The sequence below is a fragment of the Lathyrus oleraceus genome, chromosome 7, assembly GCF_024323335.1.
Source record: "Lathyrus oleraceus cultivar Zhongwan6 chromosome 7, CAAS_Psat_ZW6_1.0, whole genome shotgun sequence".
In the NCBI taxonomy this organism is placed as follows: Eukaryota; Viridiplantae; Streptophyta; class Magnoliopsida; order Fabales; family Fabaceae; genus Lathyrus; species Lathyrus oleraceus.
Genome location: NC_066585.1, coordinates 338,005,140 through 338,029,567, shown reverse-complemented (window position 1 = coordinate 338,029,567; position 24,428 = coordinate 338,005,140). Strand labels below are relative to the sequence as shown.

General features: G+C 36.0%; 1 protein-coding gene across 1 annotated transcript; it reads right to left on the bottom strand.

Moving 5' to 3' along the window:
- Positions 1-5,131: 5,131 nt before the first annotated feature.
- On the bottom strand, positions 5,132-6,089 carry LOC127106478 (ethylene-responsive transcription factor ERF039). The gene has a single exon (XM_051043767.1). It carries the CDS (start codon positions 5,959-5,961, stop codon positions 5,299-5,301), a length of 663 nt encoding a protein of 220 aa, XP_050899724.1. The 5' UTR covers positions 5,962-6,089; the 3' UTR covers positions 5,132-5,298.
- Between the last annotated feature and the right edge of the window lie 18,339 nt (positions 6,090-24,428).

Here is a 24,428-nt window from a genome sequence, read left to right as displayed (position 1 = left end):
TTAACCTAGGCCAACAAGGGGAGGGACAAAATGTTAGGAGTTTTGAGGTGGAGTTTAATTTGTTATCATATATATATATATATATATATATATATATATATATATATATATATATATATATATATATATATCAGATAAGTCTAATCGATGTTATAGAAGTAGCTGACTCATAGGGTTGGTATGGTGCAGTATCAAATAGAGAGAAGCATCATGCCTGATGTGGCACCATATCACTAGAGAGAAGTTACCACATGGTGCAATATCGCTTGAGTGAGCCACACCCGAAATTGAACCATATGTTGTAATACAATACCACTTGAAAGAAATATTACACAATTGAAGTATCAACTGGGAGAAACACATTTGTATTTTTGTTATAAGTGTAATGTGGTAACATAGAAATAAGTATTACATAGTATAATATAATAGAAAGAATCATGACACTCTACAGAGTAGAATGATACCTAAGAGCATTCATATTGTTTGAATTGTGATCGAGCTTGATTAGTGTCGTGATTTATATCGATGTTCTATATTGAGTGTTTTGTATTAAGGGTGCCTTTATATGAGAGTTCTCCTACCTTAACATTGTGAATCTTGTAGATGTTTGAAGTTAATGGTCTATAATAAATGTGATTTGATGTAATATGATGTTTATTTGATAATTTGTGTATTCTTTTCAGTTATTTTATATGGTTAAATATTTTCAAAACTCACCCTTTTGTGTTTCTTTTTGTATGGCTTGGCCTTGCGTTTGCGAAATTGCAATAAATACAAGTTAATAAATCTTGAAGTTCAAGTTTGGGGGAAGTATGCTCTGATAGTGACACTTAGGAATTTTTTATTGAGTCATGTATTTTTCTTACCTAATTTTGGCACAAAAAAAATTGATGTATTTTTTAAATAGAAAGGAAAATAAAAATAGTTTGTCACTTTTATCGTTATAACAATGATTTAATTTAAGAATATTTAATTGTGAAGTGTAAGTAAAATATGGTACCTTGAACCGGTTGTGATAAATAATCTAGTAATTATTATATATAGAATTTTAGTTTTTCTCTCCGCTGTAAAATATAGTTGATTGAGTATTTATTTTAAAAGTATTTAAAATTTAGAGTAAATATAAATTTGGGGTTTAGGATGTCACAATGGGAAGCAACAGCGACCTCCCTGGCCTTCTTCCTCTCATTGAGACTCCTGATGGACACCACGAATTATGCACACACAAAAAAAGAACTAGGTAATTAGTAATTAGTAACTATTCAAGAAATACCAAAGCAAACATATAGTTATTTTTCTCTCCTCTCCAAAAAAGGTCTCTGCTCTCTCTTCAACATTAGCGGCCACCGAGATAACCCTAATATTGATGAGTTGTCTCTACTTCTTTATAGACTCTACTTCTCCATGACATTTCCATCCTCGAAACCCAGATTTTCCCAGAAGGTCATTCGGTCCTATTTCATAGACACCTCTTCTAGGGTCACTTTGTCATCATAGATAACATGATTAAGATAATCCCACTTGAAATGGTTCCAAATCCAATATTTATTAATCATTTCCTTAGACTTGGAAGACGAGGAGGTGGAATCCTCAGGGGAGTATCTTCCATTAAGAATCTTACATAAATCGGAGTAGGCTTCATAAGTAAAATCAGTCACGAAGACAAAGTGATTCTTCAAATCCTTCCAAATGTCCATATAAACGCCAAACATCATAAATGATTGGTGGAGGGGAAGCATTCCTTGTCCGTAGACATGGTCCCTTGAAGTATGAGATACTGAGAAAAAATTGAAGAAAAGAATAAGGAACGACACATTTTCTTGGTACTCACACCAATACTGAAACACCTTGGTAAAGGTCCAAACAGAAGGGTGAAGTTGAGAAGGATAAATATCTAGATGGTTTAGTAACTCCTCTTTAAACACACTAAAAGGAAAGTTAAGTCTCAATTGAGTGAAGATACATTAAATGAAGGGAATTGAGCACCTGTCAAAAGAGCTGCAAATCCTCTTGTCATCGTCAATGTGTGAAACAAACCAACCTAAAGAAGGGTTCAATATTATTTGAGCTTCCTCCATATTTTATGAACATTCAGAAATAGAAATTGTTCCCACAACTCAAGATCACCCAATGCTAGAACCCATAATTTGGTGGAGACACAAAATCTGCATGTCCCTGAATTACCATTTCTTCCCAACTGTCACGTAAAATATAATAGTGGTCAGAAACAGAATGGTAATTTCTAAAGGTACGATGGTCCCTAATTTCTATGTCACTAGGGTCCCGACCTCACACCGCCCTAAATGTTTTAGCAAAATAGATTGATTTTCGATCATATTAGATCGTTATGTTTGTGTCCAATTTGTTGTAGGATTGAAGGGATGAGGAAGTGCGAGTTAACACTTACATATAAGTTAGAGTAAAGTAATTCCCATCTTCATATCCTTCATAAGAGCTAAGAGGTTTGTCTTTACTTTCAATGGAACCTCCTCCAGACTCAGAACTATCACTCAAAACAACAAAATTAGGGTTGAGACCATTGATTTCTAGAGGTTCCGCATATGGGATGTCAGGATTATCATAAATGGTGATATTAGGGATTCCTTTCCCTCTCACCGGCTTCATTTATGTTGCCAAGTGCATCTCCTAGGTTAACCATGGTAAACGCTAAAGGAGATCAAATAAGAAACAAAAAGAAAGGGTTAAAAGATGGTACCTGAGCAAAAAGATGAAGTAGATAGACTAGTTAATGCAAGGAAAGCTTGATCATGCAAAGGTTCTAACAAGGAAGGAAGGTGGCAAGAAACAAGGATCCCCAAAGTGTTGAAGACGAATAAGAAAAAGGCACAAGAATGTTAAGGTCATGTATGAGAGGGAACGAAAATTTGTTTGAAATTCCAAAGTGACCCTTATATAGTACAATGAGTGAATAGATCAATGTTGCATAATGAAGGTAGAAGGAAGGTGAAAATATAAGGTCTAAATGATACCTCGAAAAAGCAACAACGCTTGAGTGCACTAGAAAAAAGTGTCACACCCTAACCTATAAACCTAGGGCCATGTGCAAAGTAACTTGCGAAACGTTTCAATGATGAGATGTGCATTTAATGAAGCTATCTCCGAACCTCCTTACTTCTCATCATGGGATCACGATAAGATGTACCCAACTCAACTCCTTGGAAGACTTCCCATGCACCACGGCATGGCAAGTCTTGGGGAAACTATTATGGGTTAACCCTAGGCCCAATGTAAGGGAGGCCTAATTTTACTTGTTATATTTGAGAAGAAACAAGTATGATTCTGAATCTATAACTAACTTTATCCCCATTATTCGAAGACTGACTTAGACGTTGGAGTCTTAATTTTGTATATGTACCCCGAGCAATCAGACCTAAGCAACATGCAACACCACCTTAAAGACTTACACCTGTAATTTTGGTTTTACGACAGAATAACATTAGTTGGATATGAATAATTCTTTTTTACATGGAGATTTAGAAGAGATGTTTACATGAATGTACCTCGAGGAATCAAATGTACCATGTCAAACCAAGTATGCAAATTAGTAAAGAACATGTATAGTTTAAAGTAATCAAGTAGAAAGTGGTATCAGAAGTTCACTTAGTTGTTTCTAAAGTTAGAAGATACTCAATCAAGTTCAAATTACTCTCTTTTCACCCTTAAAATAGACAACCAGATCACAATACTACTTGTATATGTTGATTATATTACACTAGCCGGGATATTGTTTTCTAAATTTTAAAACATCGGCGACATACTTGATAACAATTTCAAAGTCGAGGATCTAGGAATTTTGAAGTATTTCCTTGGCCTTGAGGTGACACGTTCTAAAGAAGGAATTATTATCTCAAAAAGAAATTATTCTTTGGATTTTCTGAATGATATGAAAATGATAGCATCGAAGCATGTTGCGACATAGTTAAATCCCTAAATAAAGTTGCACCAAGATGAAAGAAAACCTCTTGAAGACATTGCCTCATATAGAAGACTCATTGGGAGACAGTTGTACTTGAACAATGCAAGGTCATACATAACCCTTTCTACCAAACAATTGAGTCAATTTCTTAAAAGTCCTACTAAATTACATTATCAAGCAGCTTGTAGAGTGATCAGATACTTGAAGCACAATCCTAGTTGAGTCTTGATTTTACCTTGGTCTTCTAACCTGCAAATCCTAGGATATTCATAAGCAAATTGGGTTAGATGCATCGATTCAAGAAAATCCACATCAATATATTGTTTCTTCCTACGTTCATCACTTGTATCTTGAAAAGAAATAACAAACAACATTCATATCATCTTTTGAAGCTGATAATCAAGCACTTGATACAACTTCTTATGAATTTACTTGACTTTTGTACCTTGTTATGGATCTACACATTAGTTGCTTTAAACCACTGGTTCTATATGTGATAATCAAAGTGCATTCTATATAACATTCAATCGTGGTTTCTATGAAAGAACAAAGCATCGTAAAATCGGTTATCATTTAGTAAGAAAGAAGGTTCAACAACTTGCTACGTATTTTCTCGCAAGAATAATCGGCAGATTTCATTACTAAATCATTACCTTAAATCAAATTCAACTTTTTTGTTTCCAAGCTTGGCATGTTGGATACTTACTATGCTTAAGCTTTAGCAAAGATGTTGAAATTATGAAGACGTGGATTTAAAGTATGAAGTATAGTGAAATGATTAAAAACTTTATTTTAGCTTCTTAACAATCTTTCCATTTATAGTAACCGGTTTTCAAAATTTAGTTAAGTAGTTTCCTTTTTTGACAAATAGTTAATTACAATTTGTTAAACTTGTTTTGCAACTTGTAATAGAAGTTGTATATACACGATGCCCTGATCACATTTGGTTAAACTCAATAATATAATTTTATAGTTTCTTTCTCTTTTCGTATTGATTCTTATACTTTAATATAGAATTTGAGTGATCAAAATCAAAATTCTTAAAAAGAGATAACCATGCGAAATGTAAAAGGACGAAGGAGTTATGAAGAATCTAGGTTTCATATTTATTTTAAAAATTTATATGTTCAGAAGTTAAAATAAATACACTATTATTAAAAATAAAATATTTTAGCAATAAATAAAATTAAAATGTTCTAAAACACTGTTGTACTATTGCAACTAAGAACAATAGGTAGGTACAAAAATCTAAATAAACAACAACATTGATGTGTTCATTTTAAGTATACATTTTGTTTACAACTAATTGCAAGATAAAAACAAGAAAAAGAAAGAAAGAAACTATAAATATTAAAGAGTTGTTATGGATGCGCCATGGCTAGAAGAATGTCATCATTGAAATCAAACACTTCGTTCCATGTCAGCATATCTCCATAAATGGACCCCACCCTTGTTGGACTCATTAGAGGAGCATCTTTCATATCCCAAAACGACGTCGTCGAAGAACATTCTTCTTGATTCCACAACTCCATCGTCTCAATAGAAAAATCATCAATGCCATTATTATTATTATTACTATTATTAATATTATTATTTTCATTATTAATAATAATAATATTTTCATTTTCATTTTTATTTTTGGTTTCGATGGAAGAAGAAGATTGTTGTTGATGGTGGCGGCTTCGTTGATGAGCCGCTTTAGCCGCCGCCGATTGAATGTCTTTCCTTGAAGAAGAACCAGGACGAGGTAAAAACGCAACCTCTTCGGGGAAATTAAGGCTAGCCGAGCTACCTTTTAAGAAGAAAGCCGCGGAGTCATAAGCACGCGCCGCCATTTCAGCTGTCTGAAATGAACCAAGCCATATTCGAGTTTTCTGTCCCGGTAGTCTTATTTCTGAAACGTAGCGTCCCCATGTTCGCTTTCGCACGCCGTGGAATGTTGAATCACGGTTCTTGGAGGTGGGTTTTGTTGTTGAGGTGGGAGAAGCTGAAGCTTCAGCTTGGGATTGGTTTGTGATGGACATGTGAGAAGAGAATAGAAGAGAAGAGAGAAAATTTGAGTGATGAGTTTATGGTTGTGTGTGTTAACGTTGTTATGGTTTAATGTTGTTTTGGGGGGGTTTATGTAGAGAGAGGATGGAGTGTGTGGTTTGTGAAAGAGTGTGAAGTAGTAGTACTGGATATAGCTGGAAATTTATGTGGGTCCTACTGGATTCTATTCTACTTTGAAAGTGATGTTGATTAAGCGCTTATTATCCGGGGTGATACATGGGTAATAAACGTGTGAGGTTTTCTTGGGTTTAAATAAGAAATTCATTTTAAGGTAAATTAATTGTTAATAAAAAACATCATTTAGTTTTCTATAAATTTTACTATATTAATAAAATATTATTATTGATTTCATTCGTTTGTTTTGTAAATACACTGGCAAGGACGTTAACAAGTAAGTGTTGGACTTCAAGCTCATATGATTTATTTATTTTTACATTTATGGTGTTTGAGTTTAACTATTAAATTATTTAATAAAAAATATAATTTACATTCGTGTTGATTTGAAAAGATATCTTCTTTGAAGTGTTGTTGAATATGGTGATAATACTATTACTCATGTATTCTAGAACGACATGCTTTCATGTATATGTGTGATGGTGGTGGTGGTGTTCCAACAAACACTTTGAGAATTAAATCATTGAAAGTCATAAATATGATGTTTAAAGTTTAGAATAATGCATTCTTGTGTCTGAATTGTTCATTTGCCTTTATAGTGAGAATTTAAGGTTTAATAGGTCCTAAAATATAGTGTTGAGAGAATTTTGGGGCATGTTTGAAACACTTTTCAATTTTAGTTCTTAAAATTTGTTTTTCAAATTTATTTCAAAAAATTATTTTTAAGAAGAAAATTAACAAAAAAAATTGTTTGATAAAGTAATTTTTAAAAACTGTTTTAAAAATATGAAAATGAAAAAATTTGTTTGATAATCTAATCTTTTAAAATCATATTAATGTTATTAATGAAAATTATAAATTTTTTATGTTTTTTTCTTCAAGTTTTATAATACTAAAAACTAAAAAGTGAGAAGTAAAACACAACTAAACTGTTTCACTTTTTTACTTTTAAAAACTGAAAAATAGAAAAGAGTTTTTAAAAATACTTTTGCAAAACATTATATTCAAACAAGTTTTTAAATTTTAAATTTTCAAAAACTAAAAAAGAGTTTTTAAGATGCATTTCAAACAGGCCCTTATTCTTAATATTTGATTGTTCTCGGACATTTTGCCAACCTTGATCTTGTAAATCATGAAGGTGATACCATCTCATGATGTACTTCAACTCCCCCGACTTGGCGACCCGATATTAAAGAAAATTTGACTTTGGTTAGTCTTAAACATTTGTTATATTTATTACTGTTTCGTCTTGGAATCAAAATTGTTGACGTGGATCATCAATGTGGTGGCTCTTGTTGCTCTGTTGTGGTCGCGCGGGGAGGACATGCAAGGTTAGTATTTTAACTCTCAAGTCAATCTTTGAGTAACGAGGATAAAGTTAGTTATGGATCAAAAATCATACATTTTTTCTCAAGTGGTACAATTTATGTAACAGGCGCAATTGGGTTGGACGTCATTTCAAAATAGTTGCCCCTAAGGCTTATATGTTGTGGAGCATGGGAAGTCTTCCAACGAGTTAGGTCGGAAGTATCTAGTTGCATCCATGTCTTGAGAAGTGGAAAAGGTCCGAAGACAACTTCATTAAATATTTATCTCATTGTTGAGATGTTTCACAAGTTACTTTGCATGTGGTCATAGGTGTGTAACTTAGGGTGTGTAGCTTCTATCTAAGGTGCTTGTGTGCACTTAAGTTGTGTTGGACCGTTGTTTTTTCACCTTCCCTAGACCTTTATTCTACAACGTTGATTTGTTTGCCCGTTTTATTATATAAGGGTGGCTTTTCCATTTCAAAAAACTTTTTATTCCTTCTCATACTTGACCTTAGTATTCCTATGACCCTTTTCTTATTCCTCTTAAACCTTTAATAACTATTGTTTATTGTTATCTTCTTTTGTTTTTAGGGCCTTCACATTGTCAAACCTTTCCTACTTTAACTAGTTTATTCGCTTCATCTTCTTACTCCAGTACCATTCTCTAACCTTTTCGTTTGTTATTTATCCATTTTTTCACGTTTACCATGGATAACTTATGAGAAGTTCCTTAAAAATAAACAAAGTTGATGAGGGAGATTCTCCAGTATCAATGATTTATGAGAATCCTGACATCCTATATGTTGAACCTCTAGAAATTAATGGCCTCGACCCCAATTTTATTGTGTTGAGTGACAATTCTGGGTTTGGAGGAGGTTTCGTTGAGAGTGGAGATGGTACTCTTAGCTCTTTTGAGGAGAGTGGAGATGGGAAATATTGTAATCCAACTTATATAGAAGTAGTTTCCTTCATTGCCTCCTCCTTCTAATCCTACAATGAACGGGACGCAACCATAACAACACGAGATGAGCGAAGAGCCTTCTTTTATGTTGAATGTTTTACAGAGGCGTATGTTCGGGACCCTATTGATAAGTGCACAATCCCCTTATATGATTTTGTCTTCACCCGACTGAGGCTTAGGTTGCCCTTCAGTGGGTTTTAAGAGAGATGTTGAATTGTCTAAATGTTGCTCCTTTTCGACTTCACCCATCAATTTGGGTCTTTGCCAAGGTGTTTATCTATTGGTGCAATTAGCCGGAGAAAATTTCGTCCCTTAATATCTTCTTCAATTTATTCTCTATAACTCATACTTCAAGGGATCCGGTCCGCGGGCATGGGATACTTTCGCTCCGACAATCAACTAGGACATTTGGAATTTATATGGATAATCGGTAGAGTTTGAAGGATCGTTTTATCTTGGTGACTCCTTTGACTTTGGAAGCTCACTCCGTTTTTGTAAGGTTTCTGATAGGGGTTCTTCCCCTGCTATTGATTTCGCCTCCTTGCCTTACAAGTGCAGGGGGAGATTAGTAAATACGAGACTTGGAACCATTTCAAGCGAAACTCGTTCAATTATGTCATCTCTGATAACAAACTAACCAGGGTCGACCCAATAAATTCGGGGGCCCCGATCTAATTTTAAAAATTGCCCTAAAAGAATATGAATTTATATCGATTTTTTAAAAAAAAAACGGTACAAAATCATAAATTTTGGAAAAAAAATATATTTTTACACCTATTTTTAACAAACAGATGTAAAATAGATTTTGAAAACATAATGATTTAACACCTATTTTTAAAATAACAGGTGTAAAATATATATTTGTAGCAAATAAAAAAAATATGTGGAGCCCTCAAAATTTGGGGCTCAGTGCTATAGCACTTTTTGCTCATGCTAAAGGTCGGGCCTGAAACTAACCATAAAAAAGTGTTGAAAAATGAGGACCTAGTGACCTTCTGGAAAAGCTTAGGTTTTTATGAGGGAGAAGGTCTTGAACAGGTGGCACTTAGAAAACAACAGAGGCAACTCATAAATACTCGGGTCATCCTGGATGTTGTCGGTGCTGAGAAGAAGAGAGACCTTTTCGGTGAGTAAATGATATTTGTTTTATACTTGCTTTTGTATTTATTTAATAGTTATTAATTACTTTATTATTTTTGCATAATCTATGGCGTCCATCAAAAGTCGATATGAATGGAAGAAAGTTAGGGTGACCGTTGTTATTCCCCCGGCTTCTTCATTTCATCTCGTCCTTTCCCCCACAGAAGCAACATGTCATCCTTCTTTAACTACTGCTATCGACCAGCCTTCTAATGCCGCTAAGATTTTACTTATCTCCCAAGCATAGGAAGTTACCTTCAAGCAAGGAAAAAGATGGAGAAAAAAGGAAAATTATTGTCCCTCTCCCGTAGCCGGTGATAAGAACAAATAGAGTCAAGATAAGAATTTGGTCTAAGAAGGTGAGTCAGGCAAGAAGTCTAAGTCCTCTAGTTCCGTCATTCTTAGAATTTCTCTTGATACTTTTGAGGTGGTTCCTCTCAAGTTTCTAGTCGTTCTCTCTCATTGGGTTCCTTGTATTTAACGAGAGGTGCGAACATGTTTTAATCAGCATGACCCCACTTATATTCAAGGACTTTATATACTGGCAAGATGAAGTTGATGGTTGAGACTTCTTACCATATGTTTTGTGGTAATTCTCTTATTACCATGGCAGCGGATGGTTGGGGGAATATTTGATCCAAACAACTTCTCAAGGAGAAGAAACAATGGAAGAGAAAGTGTGAGGCAACCATATGTAAGTGGGTTGCTCTCCGAGAAAAGGTGAAGGAGAAGAGCGATCCAAAATGCAGCGGAATTTAAAAAAAAATCTTCTTTAGTGATCCTTACGAATGGGCATGATCAGTGATAGAATCGTTACCTCTTGTGGCGATTGAAACCTTTGATGCAAATCTACGGAGCGATCACGAACGTTGAATGGTGACAACGCCTTTACTCAGTCCACACGAACGGATTCCTTCAATCTCAGTGCTAGCTGCTACGAATGAAGGCTTTGAGTGAGTGAGAGAGAGAGAGAGAGAGAGAGAGAGAGAGAGAGAGAGAGAGAGAAAACGAAATTGCAACTGCACAAGGGTTCTATTTATAGAACCACTTATGTGGGCTGAAGCTAAAAAGCCCACTTAAGTGTATGTGGCCCATATCTTATAATATGTCAAAATCATTTAAGTGCGTGGTACCTTAACATATTTCGTATTCTACTTAAGTACACCGTATCTTACGATGTTCTACAATTCACTTAAGTGCACCGTACCTTACGGTGTTCCTTATTTACTCTATCTCTCATCAATCCATCCTTTCGTGTTTGACCCTGTAGGTTTTCGCGGCATTGGCAATTATATTAAATCACGTATTTAACATAATAAACAGTGAGTGGTATCTAGCAACACATCACTGCTACCTAAGACACGAAAATATCATGTGATATGACAAATCCTTTTGTGATAATACTTATGTGTACAATTACCCTTTTTGCCCTTATGTCTATATTGAACACAAGGCATAGACCGTGTCATCCTTGTCCAGTTCAATATTGGGCCCGTAGACATTTATCCTGTTACGCAGGATGGGCAAATTCTATCTAGGTCACTCATGTCTCTCAGCATGCTTCGTGGAGTACTCATCAACTGTCTTTATGGTCATCCAGTTACAGACAATATTTGATCATCAATAAGGCACTCGACTCTACATCTAGGGTACATAGTGGTTTCAGGTCAAAGGGTGGTATACACCATTATCACCATGAGAATAACTTATGACACTTAGCATAACATTCTATATAGTATTCTCATAGTGGGTCAATCCAGTATAAATATCACTTTCAATATTCATACTTATGTTTAAGACTTTATAACTCCTTATCCATGATCCATGAGATGTGATCATCAGTCTATATACATAATAGTCTTAATGCTTTAATGTTATCCCAATTCACAACAAAGCTCGACTACGGATACTTTAAGAATAGTGTCCATATATTCAATGGTATCTCATGATTAAGTCACACTTGATACATTAAACGGACTAACTATTCTAGGGACTTTATTAAATAAACATAATAAAGAAAAATCCTTTTATTATTAATAAATAATTCGATACAAGTATCAAAAGTATTGGCCTCTAGGGCTTACACCAAAAAAAAGTTCCAAAGGTTCATGAGGAACTGGAGAAGTCCCATAAGTAATAAGAGGACAAGAATAAGGAGGGTAAGAAGATGGATAGCCTTAAAAAGTAGGTAGATACTAATGGTGCTCTATCTGAATTTGTCACTAAGATCACCAACCTCCAGGCGACATTAGTTGACATAAAAAAAACTTCGAAGAAGGCGAAGTTCTCTGAAATTGAGTTGTCTTCCCAACTTGTTGTCGCTAAAGGGGCCTTAGAAGAAGAAAGGTAATCTCGTAGGGAACATGTACAATACCTAGGAGAGGAGTATGATGATGCCGTCAATGATTGCGTTTAAGGTGCCATTAATACTTTTTAGAGGGCCATCAACCAAATTCAAATATTTTTCCCAGGAATTGAAATTTCTCGGGAGAGGATGTGATTGCAAAAGAAGGTCGTTATCAGGGAGATTGTAAGTGATATTTAGAGGGCGATGAAGGATGACGTAGAAGACAGCGAGGAGGAAGAGAGGGACGAGGGGCCTGAAGGGAGAGGAAAGATGTTTTTTATGATATTTGCTTAAATAATACTTTTAGTTTCTTAGGCATTTGTACCTTTATCTAGACAATGCTTTTAATTACTTAGCAATTGGTTAGTTATTTTCCTTCCTGGTTTTTTGAATCGCCTTTAATATTTGAATATTTATTTACTATTTATCCACCTACGGTTTTGATTCATCGCTTTATTCCCTTTCGACTTTGTTTCATCACTTCATTCGTTTGCGGTTTTGTTTCATTGATTTATTCTCCTTTGATTTTGAAAAACTTTTAGAATTAATTTCAGAGTCTAAAAATATTATGGAATTTTTTTTATAGTAAGTAGTGGAAAATAAAATTTAAAAGGTAAAATACAAAAAGTAAAAGTTAAGGGAAGAGAGAATACACAAGAAATTATACATGTATAGTTAAACAAGACTTAATCTTGTCTCTAATATTTAATCTTGAGAGTAACCAATAAAATTTAAGAGCTTTTAGTATGTTGAACTCTCAATCCCCCTTATAAAAGGAAAGTAAAGTTTGTGGCTAACTTCCAAACAACGAACAAGGAGAGAAGCCGCAGGTCTTCCTTCCAAACGGTGGATTGAATTAGATAGTCTTTTCTTTCATAAGAAACTTGGAGCGGTTAGTCTTCAAGCTTCAAACCAAGATTTTGCACTGGTTGATCTTGAACCTGGGAGAGCTTTTAACATCGAGTTGAGCTCATGAATTGAACCATAGTTTTATACCGGGCTAACCAAGAACATATGAGATTTTATATTGGGTCGATCTCCAGCCTTAATATGCTTTTAATATCGAGTTGAGCTTGAACCAAATGAAGACTTTTAATAGGATGATCTTCGAACCGAATCGGCGACTTAGTAACTAAATCCCCCAAACCAAACTTTTAAGAATTTTAGCTTCGAACCAAAATAATTAATCCCTAAATGGATGAATTTTTCAACCAAGGTAAAAACAAAACTTCCTTGGCGAACTTACATATCTACCCTTCCCGAATTACAACTGCCTCATTTGCAAATCAACTTTCTCAAAAGCACTACGACTAAACTTTAGTTAGAGAAAGTAAACAAAAATATTTTTAGAGAGAGTGAGGAGTGAGGAATGGAAGTAAACACCGACACAAGGCCCCACAACATGGTTTTGTCGAACTATGAAGGAAATGTCGGAACAACAATGGGGATAATACAAGTAGACCTTACTGTCGGCACAATAGCAAGGCCGAGAATGTTCATGGTGATAGAATCAAACGCCAATTATAATCTACTGATGGGTAGAGAGTATATTCATGGCATAGGTGTGATCCCTTCTTCGATGCACCAGAGGATCACCATCTAGAGAAACGATGGGATCATGGAAAACATAGAAGTGGACTAGAGTTATTTCATGGCCGAAGTTAATCATGTGGACATAAGCAACTTCGAGAAGACCTTGACCCTCATAACACCTTGCAATCCAGTAGGGTTCGACTTCTCACCTGCATACAACATATTTTGCTCCCTCTATATACACCCAACCCATGATTTTCAATAGGATAGAGAAGTTGTAGGCGAAGAAGACTTCAGATATATAGGTACAGAAGGTATCCAACCCACGGGTTAGGGAAGCGAATTCGGTGATGATGTCTGATCCAAAGACATTAGAAAGGATTTCAGCTTATGTAGCCGAAAACAAATTGAAAGCGACCTTAGAGGCTGAAGCTAAATACATGGATGTCGAAGCTAAAAAGATTAAAATGCACTTGGATGGTCCTGTTAAATACTTTGAGCCAGAACCACCTGATAAGGTTTGAGAAGAAGCGCAAGGCCAGAGGCTCGACGTCGTCTATGATGACGAGCCTTTGGATTTTGAAAAGGATCCGTTGGGGAATAACACAAAGATGCTAGCGCAAGATCCTCTAGAACAAGTTGACTTGGGTAAAGGGGGGATCATAAGGCTAACATACGTAAGTTCCAACATCAGCCAAGAACTCAAGATCGAAGTGATCCAGTTGCTGAAGGAGTACAAAAACTGCTTTGCATGGGATTACGATGAAATGCCTGGTTTAAGCAGAGATCTGGTCAAACTGAAGCTGCCAATAAAGCCTAGGAAGAAGCCCAACAAGCAGACTCCAAGGCGTTTTGCACCTGAAGTTCTGTCAAAGATCAAAGAAGAGGTTGAAAGGCTTCTCATATGCAAATTCATCCGCACCACCAGGTACGTCGAATGGATTGCTAATATTGTACCAGTTATTAAAAAGAATGGTACTTTAAGGGTTTTCATTGACTTCAGAGATTTGAATGCTGCAACCCCAAAGGATGAGTATCCAATGCATGTGGTAGAAATGCTAGTAGATTCTTCCGCAGGACACGAGTATCTTAGCATGCTCGACAGATATTCTGGATATAACCAGATCTTTATTGCTGACAAAGATGTGCCAAAAACGAAATTTCGATGTCCTGGAGCCTTAGGAACCTATGAATGGGTAGTATTGCCTTTTGGCTTAAAAAATGTTAGGGCAACTTATCAGCGGGCAATGAATTCTATTTTCCGTGATTTCATCAAAACGTTTATGCAAATATATATATATATATATATATATATATATATATATATATATATATATATATATATATATGATATTATGGTTAAGTTTGTGTCAGCAAAAAGTCATATAGACCATCTTCTACAATCATTTGAAAGAATGAGGAAACATAGCCTAAAGATGAATCCTCTAAAGTGTGCTTTCTGTGTGCAGGTTGGGGATTTCTTAGGCTCCGTGGTCCATAAGAAAGGGATCAAAATTAACCAGATTAAGACCAAGGTCATCATGGAGGCGAAATCGCCATCGACAAATAAGGAATTACAGTCGTTGCTAGGCAAGATCAACTTCTTAAGGAGGTTTATATAGAACTTAAGTGGCAAGAGTCAAGCCTTATCACCTCTACTTAGACTCAAGCAAGAAATATTTGAATGGGGGAAAGTGCAACATGAGGCTTTCGACAAGATCAAAGACTACCTTGTGCATCCTCTAATTCTGTCACCTCCTTGTAGGAATAGAAGTGTGATATTGTACATAGCTGCATCTGATGTAACTTTAGGGAGCATGTTGGCTCAAGAGGATTAAAATGGAGTTGAAAGGTCCATTAACTACCTTAGTAGAGTTCTCAATGATGTAGAGACTAGATATAGTGTAGTCAAAAAATTATGCATATGTCTATATTTCTGATGTACAAAATTAAAGCATTATATAAAGTCAGTTGCTGTTTATGTTTCGTCTTATTTTGACGTTATTAAGCATATGTTATTTAAACTTATCTTACATAGTCAAATTGGTAAATGGGCATTGGCTTTAGCTGAGTATTCTTTAACTTACATGCCTTTAAAGGTTGTTAAGGGACAAGTGGTAGCAGACTTTATAGTCGACCACTCCATAGTCAAAAACTCCTTAAACTATTTGGAGTTTGAGCCCTGGAAGTTATACTTCGAGGTTCTACTCATAAGGATGGAATGGGTGTGGAAGTATTAATTATTTCTCCTAACAGAATTCCAACAAAATTCAAGTACAAGGTCGGAGGCCTTTGTTCGTACAATGAGGCTGAGTATGAGGCTTTGATAGTCGGCCTTGAGATCTTGTTGGAATTGGGGGTAACTCGAGTCGAAATAATAGGAGATTCAGAGTTAGTAATAAAATAACTCACAAAGGAGTACAAATGTGTTAAAGAAAATCTAGTTGGATAAAATCGACCAGCGTCATCTAAAGGTCAAAGATACATTCTAGTGGGTATAGATTATTTCACTAAGTGGATTGAGTTTATACCTTTAACGAGTGTGGACCAAGAAGTTGTAATCGAATTCATCCAGGAGCATATTATCTATAGGTTTGGAATCCCAGAAACTATTACAACGGATCAAGGATCAGTTTTCACTTGTTAAAAAGTCCAGGAGTTTTCTAAGGAATTGGAGTTCAAATTATTAACGTCTACACCATATTACGCTTAGGCTAATGGTCAGGTTGAAGCAGCGAATAAGATAGTTTTGATTCTAAGTGTTGGCAGCAATTTTGGTAAAACAAAGAGTGTTCACAAGATGTCATGTGTGATGTCTTAACATAAGATATCCTATGTACCTGCTGGAGTTAAAGAACATGTGCAAGCAGGATTGTTTCAGAATGCCACATAAAATAACAAGGCTTCTGATATTAGTTGTACCTGCTGGAGCTTAAATGGAAGACATGTTCATGCAGGATTGTTTCAGATGACATACACAATGTCATGGTATCTGATATGGTTGTACCTGCTATAAAAAGACATATGGATTATGCAGGATTTTTCCCAGATGTCAGACCCGATGTCATGACATCCTGTACACAGAATATTCAGTATGAATGTCTGGTGTTTTGTGATTGCACAATTAATGGCAATCATTGGTTGATTGAAGATATGGCTAGCTGGCGCATTCTTTCAAGGATTTCAACCAGATTTGTTTATTTTCCAAGGAGATCTATACAGCTGTTATAAAAAGATTTGATTGGAAAATATATTTAGGGTTTTCAAGATGTCCATTGTTTCTATAAAAAGGGACTCAGAAAACCTGTTTGTACATACAACCCAGACTGAGCGAAATTTAGAGAGAGAGCTAGGGTTTGTGTCTGTAGGTCATTCAAGTCATCTATTGATGATTGAATTGGACTGATTTGTCTTCTTGATCAAAGCTTTGAAGCAAGATCAAGAGTGTGTCTTCTTGATTGAAACTGTGAAGTAAAATCAAGAGTTTGTAATTGAAAAGTATTTTCTTTTCACAAGGGATTGTTGTTTAAGATCACGGGTTTGTGATTGTAAGGGAAGTGAGTGGGTTCTCATATCTAAGAGTGCTTAGGTAGAAATTGCACGGGTAGAGATTAGGTGAGAAAGATTGTAACTTGGTGAAGTGTACGGATAGTCTTTGAACTAATTCTATTATAGTGAATTTCCTTCTTGGCTTGGTAGCCCCCAGACGTAGGTGAGTTGCACCGAACTGGGTTAACAATTGCTTGTGTGATTTGCTTTTCAATTCTGTTTAATTATCCATTGTTTATAACCAGATATCAGTGTCGTGACATTACCTTCGATATCTTATATCTGATACCAGAATTTCAGGTAGTAATTGGGTTAATTAAAAATCATGTGGGGAAGAAGCCAAGAAACTAGCATAAGACATTGGACCATATTTTATGGGCGTGTCGGACCTCCACTAAAGAGGCTATAAATGTTATGCCTTTTCGGCTAACATATGGTCATGATGCCATTTTTCCAGTCGGAATCTACTTGCAGTCAACAAGAATTCAAAGATACCATGAGATTCCATCTGAGTCTTAATGGAATATGATGTTGGATGAATTAGTTGATTTAGACGAAGAAAGATTAAATGCCTTAGAATTATTGAAAAGGAAGAAAAAGAGAGTAGAAAAATCGTACAACAAAAAGGTTAAAGTTAAACTATTTTCGATTGGAGATCTAGTGTGGACAGTGATTTTACCCATGGATCAAAAATATAGAACATTTGGATAATGGTTCCCTAAGTGGGAAGGCCCTTTTCAAATTATTCAAGTTTTTTCAAATGACGGATACAAAATCGAAGAACTGACTGAAGATTGAAGGCTCTTGAGGGTAAATGGGAAATATTTGAAGAAATATAAGTCCGCACTTCAAGAGACAAAAATAACGGAAGGGTAATTCATGTATACCAGTCATGCCAAAATGGTAAAATCAAAATTAGACAAATTTCCAAAATGACTAAGTCATTACATAAAGAGCCACAAAGGGCTTAAAATTCATTACATTAGAATTGAACTGCGTAGGAGACAAACACTTCAAATAAATTCGACCAATTCAAAAGGGGAGAGATTCTTTCATCTTGTGGTATTTCGACTTTTGAAGTTGTAAGCATCGTTCCCAACCAGATTTGTGACAAGTAAGAGTGTCAATTTCTTCTTCCAACTTTTGGGCCATTTCCACATGACGCAAACCAACTTGAACTTCCTTTTCCAACACATCTCCATCCAACTTTAGGAGTTTCTCTCTGTGCTCCTTAGCCTTGCCAATTTTTGTTTGCAACTCTTTAATTTGTTATTCCCAAGCTTCAATGTTTTTGTCACAGGCTTCGACCTCCTTCTTATTTTCTTCAGAAGCCTTCTCCATCTCAGCATTCTTTGCAATGGATTCAGCGACTGCCTCCCATTCTGCTATTTAGGTTTCTGATTTGCTTTAAATTTTGTTAAAAGCTTCCCTTTTTCGACTAAGGTCAACAACAACACAATCAATCAGCAGCCCCAAATCCATGACAAGATATGCGACTTCTAGAGAAGCATGTACGACATCGATTTGTTTTAGAAGGTATTTAATCCCGTAAGAGACAGAAGTGTCATTCTCTAAAAGTTGGATCAGGTCAATATCTAAGGCTTTCTCTTTAAGTTTCTGGAGCACTTCGCTACCATACTGGCTTGTAGTTTGCCCCCCCTGACACTGTCGAAGTGCTGAGACTTTTCTCTGATGAGCTACCCTTGGCAATGGTAATAGCCTTCAAATATTCTAGTGGATTGCTTTGTTTTATCACTTCTAACTCTGCAGGAGATGGTGCAGTGTTAGTGTCAGTCGAAGGTTTTGTGGTGTTTTTCGCAGCATCAACTTTTGGGTTGGTTATAGGTTATTCCGTTGTTTGTCGATCCTCTTGTACAGACCTTTCCTCATTACCATCATCTTTCGTCCCTCATCCTCGTCCTTTGGGGGTTCTACATCAAAGTTAAACAGGGATTGATCGTCTTCTTTTTCATCATCAGGATCACCCATACCTTGGCTAGTTTCGAGGGAACCATCTTCATATTCGTCTTTAGGAATTTCCCCATCATCTTGCATTTATGCATCTTTTTCCATAGGGGCATCTTCATCCTGGTCATCCCCATGTTTGAAGCCACTAGTGTGGGAATGCTGAGTGATAGTTTTTGGTGGAGAATCTTCCTACATTTCTGTAGAAGGATTGTTTACTTCACCCATAAACCCTTTGTCAGAGTCAAGAGGAGTCGTGGGATGATATGTTGGAGCACCATTACTTTCTGGGAGGATCGTGACGATGATTGGTTCAACTGTTGGGTGTTTAGAACTTCCTGCAACAGCTTGAAAATAAGACAAAAGTGGTATGAGCCAAAAGTAAACGATGATACAGTTAACTACTCAAAATTTAAGGTGAAATATTTTACCTTAGGGCCTTCGGCCCCAGAACTAGAGTTATCACTCTTAATTTATTTTGGAGTCTTCTTCGACTTTGGCCCAAATTCAGCCCCAAGTATTTTTAGGGCATGAGGTTTCGTTGACTTGCTTCTTTTTACCTTCGGCTAGACATGAGCACCTTGAAGATTCAGTTGGTTCTTCTTCCTTTTTTTAGTGGGTTTGGAAGTGTTTGGGGATAGGTCATCATCATCAGACTCGATTACTTTGACCCCGGGTTCTTTTTATTTTCTTTTCTTAGGGGTTAGTGGTGGTTTTTGGCTAGTCTGAGGAAAAAAGAGGGTGCAAATAATTAGAAATATGAAAGTGATACATAAATTGAAGGTGTCAATATATAAAATATACACACCTTTGTTGTTGTTGTTGCTTTGCTGGTGTCTTCCTCTCTTGCTTCGATGGACTTTTTTGCTATGGGAGCAGCTTTCTTGGGCGGCTTTTTTACAACTGAAAAAGAATCAAATTATTGCAAGATAAAGAAGTGAGAAGAATCAAGAGAATAAGCGAGTAAAAAAGCCTCCCATTCCACACCTTCATAGATTTCAGACTTATTGTGAACATCTTCAATGCCAATATGAAGGTGCCCTTTAAAACTGTCCAAGTTGTGCTTAGTCGAAACCACCCGGTTAGCCTTTTTCTGAGATTCTTGTCGAAGGATTTTTACAAAGTCCCCACAGACGAACCAGTCTGGAAATGGAGGGCTAATAGCCACACCAAATTCAACACTTGGCAGTCGAGGGAATTTAGGAGGATACATATTAAAAGCAGTTTTGTACCGTTGCTCAGGTTTAACGCACAAAGGTAATTTTAAAAATTCCATTTTTGGTAACTTTTTCCTTCAGAGTGACTGCTGCATCACGAATGGTTCGTCTAAGATCATCGTGTCTATAGGAAGTTTCAAAGTACTTTTGGAATGCTTGGATTTCTTTGATGTGATTTGAAATACCTTTTTTACCCTTCTTTTGCACAAAAGTGAAAGCTTTGGTGAGATGGTGATGGAATACAGAAACATTAAAAAATTCTTCAGAGTAGTAACCACGCCACCAAAGGTCGAATTCATGAGTATAGAGAAAATAAGGCTTGAAGGCGACTGGAGTAAGTTTTGTTTGGCCAACATATCTAGCTATTGCCTATTGTTGGTAGCCTCAGCGTGGATTGCATTGTAAAGAAGAAGAGAATTGTTTTTTGCATAAAGAGGTTTTGGAAGAATTTGAATGAGACCAAATTGTCTTGCGACGAGATTTGGTTGGTACACTATAAGAGTAACTTGGCTTTTCGATTGGTTAAGCCTTAGGGAGAATACCCTGGGAGTAAGGAATGCTTCCCAAATAGAGATCGATTCAGCTTCTTTATCTTTCAACGGGGAGGGGAATTTCCTCGTGAACCACTCCAGACCGCATGTTCTTGGGGCAAAAGGGGCCATAGCTGGAGTGAAGTTATAGCACTTAGCAAACATCATGACGTAATTGGTGAAGCTTTGTTGAAGGTTTTGACCTTCATCACTTGGAGTTAACATAGCTAAGCGCGTCCCTTCGACTCTCATATTCTTCATTGCATCATCATCTGCATCGATAGGGTTGTGAATTGGAAGACAAGCTTCAAAACTAGCATTCAACCATAATTGTAGCAGCCAGAAGGGGCCAGAAAGTAGTAAGTTCCCTTTTGTTTGGATGTTTGTAAGGGCAGTTACACCTTCGCCCAGAGATTCATAAAGATTGGCTAAAATCATTTCGCTGCGACATATGTTGCGTCCAGCATGAAGCTGGTTTGCCAATGTAAGGAATTTCTTTGCTACTTAGAAAGACTTCGAACAAAAAAAAATAACGAGACAACCACAAAGAAAGAAAGGCAATGTGCTCTGTGTTAGAGACTTAGTCAATATCCTTATCATGGTAATAGGATATGTGTATGGTAAAGGCGACTCTAGAGGTGTCGAAGCCAATGGTGTCTTTGGATAGAAAATATGGATCATAGGTTTCACTAGTGGGCTTAAGCCATGTGATGGCAGCTATGTCGAAGAGTGTAGGCGTCATCATTCCACAAGGGAGGTGAAAAGTATGGTGGGTACTATCCCAAAGATATAAGGAATAAACTACCATTGTCTGGCAATAACCAGGTCCTACTTTTGACAATTGTATTAAGTCGAAAATACTCACTTCTTTCCAAACTTGGGATTTCTTCTTCTCTATTTTTTTCAACCAACCTAAATAATCAGAAGGATCCCTAAATAAAGGACATGATCAAAATACCTTAAAACCACTATTCATATATATTAAGTTAATGGGTTCATCGGTCGAAGGGTTGTCCTGATTATCTTGGTTATGGTTTTCCTCAGTATGGGTTTCCTGACTAACCTTAGGGTTTTTAGCGCAATCTATGGGTTTATATTCGTGGTAAGTTGGGAAAAATTCCTTGAGCTTATCATGATCAACATTTGGATTTGATAAGGGTCCTAACATTGCATGAGTTTTTCCAAAGATAGAAATAGGAATCAATACCTGTGATTGAAAAATTATCCTCTATTCTTCAGTAAGAAGTTCTGGAACATATTATTGATTACCAATGGTATTAGGGCCCAAAATCCTATCATCAAGAGGAAGACCTTGATATTTCTTGGAATCCTTTGTGTTATTAGTGGATTCCTTGGTAGCTTTTGCAGATGACGCCATTGTTCCAGAAAGATTGAAGGAAGAAGTAAAATGTTTTTTTTTGTTTGAGGAAGATGAAGAGTAGAAGAAATCGTTGTTTGAGGAAGCTCAAACTATGAAAAGTTAGAAAAAGTGTTAAGTGTACCTATTTATAAGCTGCTGAAGTGGAAACGGTTTTTGTTGAACATTAATGGGTGAAAAGAAAGTGGGACACATGTCAATTAAAATGGCCATGAAGAACGCTAGCAATTAAAGGTTAACCACGATCTCTTAGAGACTAGGAAACGTGATGAATCCCTAAAGATCTTCACATGGATTTTGAGGAGACTTTTTGCAAAAGTTATCATCATCACTGTGACGTCATAACAGATGAATAGTTTGTGACATCGAATTGGATTGTGAAAAAATGCCATTTCCTTTGGTATGTCGAAAAAGACATTTTTTTGGGGGAAACTTGTAGGCTAAAAATTTAGATGTCAAGATGGAGCTAATAAACAAAGAAGAGAGAATGCTCTTAAATATATTTTTGATTTCGAAAAAAAGAACATGGTATGAGAAAGCCAGTCAAAGTTTGCCTTGTGTAAGAGGGGATTGCTGCGAGACTTAGAAATGCTTCTAAGTTCAGAATGATATTTCGGCAGAAGGGTTCGTTCGACACATATTTAAATTTGAATCAAAGAGGGATAACCATATTTCATTTTTATCCAGTTTTGAAGAAAAGACGCGTGGAGCGTTACCATGAATTGAAGACATGCCAAGTGCGACATGTCAATGCCTAAGAGAAAAGTTGTTGGTAGTGGTTATTTCGATTTAGTATATATAGGAGTCTTAGTGTTAGGATTTCGGTGTGTTCAATTTTTGTACAATCACTCAGAATTACTCAAAGTATCTAGCGTGTTTAGAAACGAGTATAATTGAGAATGTACGTTTGATAACACCACTTTCTTTATATCAATCAAAGTTTATTTATATCTTTTGTCCGGAATTTATCTTGTATTACAAGTCATTTACCAAGCGTTTTTATACACTTTCTTTACATAATGCAATTTATCCCTTTGAAAACGCTTTAAATAAACATTCTTCATACATGAATACTGTCGAAGTGTTCATCCTTTTTCAAATACAATTTTAAACAATAGCACATGTCCTAGGATCAATCTGGTCGATCCCGTGAGTAACCAAAGTGTCCTTAATTTGGAAGACCAACTGTTGTTTACCAATTTTCACAGTAAATAGTATGTACAAAACATTGGAAATTACTCATTGATTACCATCCTTTTTACTTATCATAACATCACCAATACCTTCAGCAGATATGGTATTCTCGTTTTTAAATTTTACCTTGTTCTTCGACGAGGGACTATGGTTGCTTAACCAATCTTTTCTTCCAGTCATGTGTGAAGAACAACCTGAGTTGAGATACCATTAATATTTGAATTTTTCTTCTTCTTTTGTTGTGACCATTAGCATCACTTTGTCTTCTACAAGCTTTGCATCACTTTCTTGATCTTTCTTACCTCCTCGACATTGACTTGCATAATGGTCATACTTTTGATCACTGTAGCACTGAATGTGACTTTTATCAGGTTTTCTTTTATCGCCTCTTCCTCTACCTACATAACCACCTCTATGGATGCCTTGGTTAAAAGATTGTTTCTGATTTGATGAACTACCTTCTTGATGGTTTCCTCTACCATTCGAATTATTGTAACTTCCTCTGCCCATGTTATCATTCCATCTTCCTTTGTCTTTCTTAATTGACTAAGCTTGCAAAGCCACGTTAGTTTTGACTTGCTTACAATTCTTTTAGCCATTCTTTGTTCGTGAGATTCAAGAGTCCCTTGAAGCTCTTCTTTTGTCATACTTTACAAATCCTTCTATTCTTCTATGGCTACTACCACATGATTGAACTTTGGAGCCAATGGCCTCAAAATCTTTAACACTAAAAATTTTAATGTCAACACTTCTCCACAAGTATTGATTTGATTCACCAGTATTATTACCCTAGTGAAGAAATCAGTCATGTTTTCATTGTCTTCCATCTGAAGCAATTCATACATTCTTTTATGAGTTTGTACCTCACCTCCTTCACATTCTCTACGCCTCCAAATGATTTTTCTAGGATGTTCCATGATTCCTTTGTTGAATCTAGATCACCAACTTTCTCAAAGTTGTCTAGATCAACGCATTGATGAATTAAAAAGAGAGCCTTGTAATCTTTTTTATTCAAATCTTTGTGTGCAACCTTTTGTTCATCCATAACATTCTCTCCAACTGGTGTTACTTTACTCTTCACAAGATCCCAAAGATCTTGATAACAAAAAACAACCTTCATCTGCTCAAATGAATTTTCATAATTCTTATCATTCAAGAATGAAAGGTTCGCTAGAAAATGCCCGTTCAGATTATTCATTGT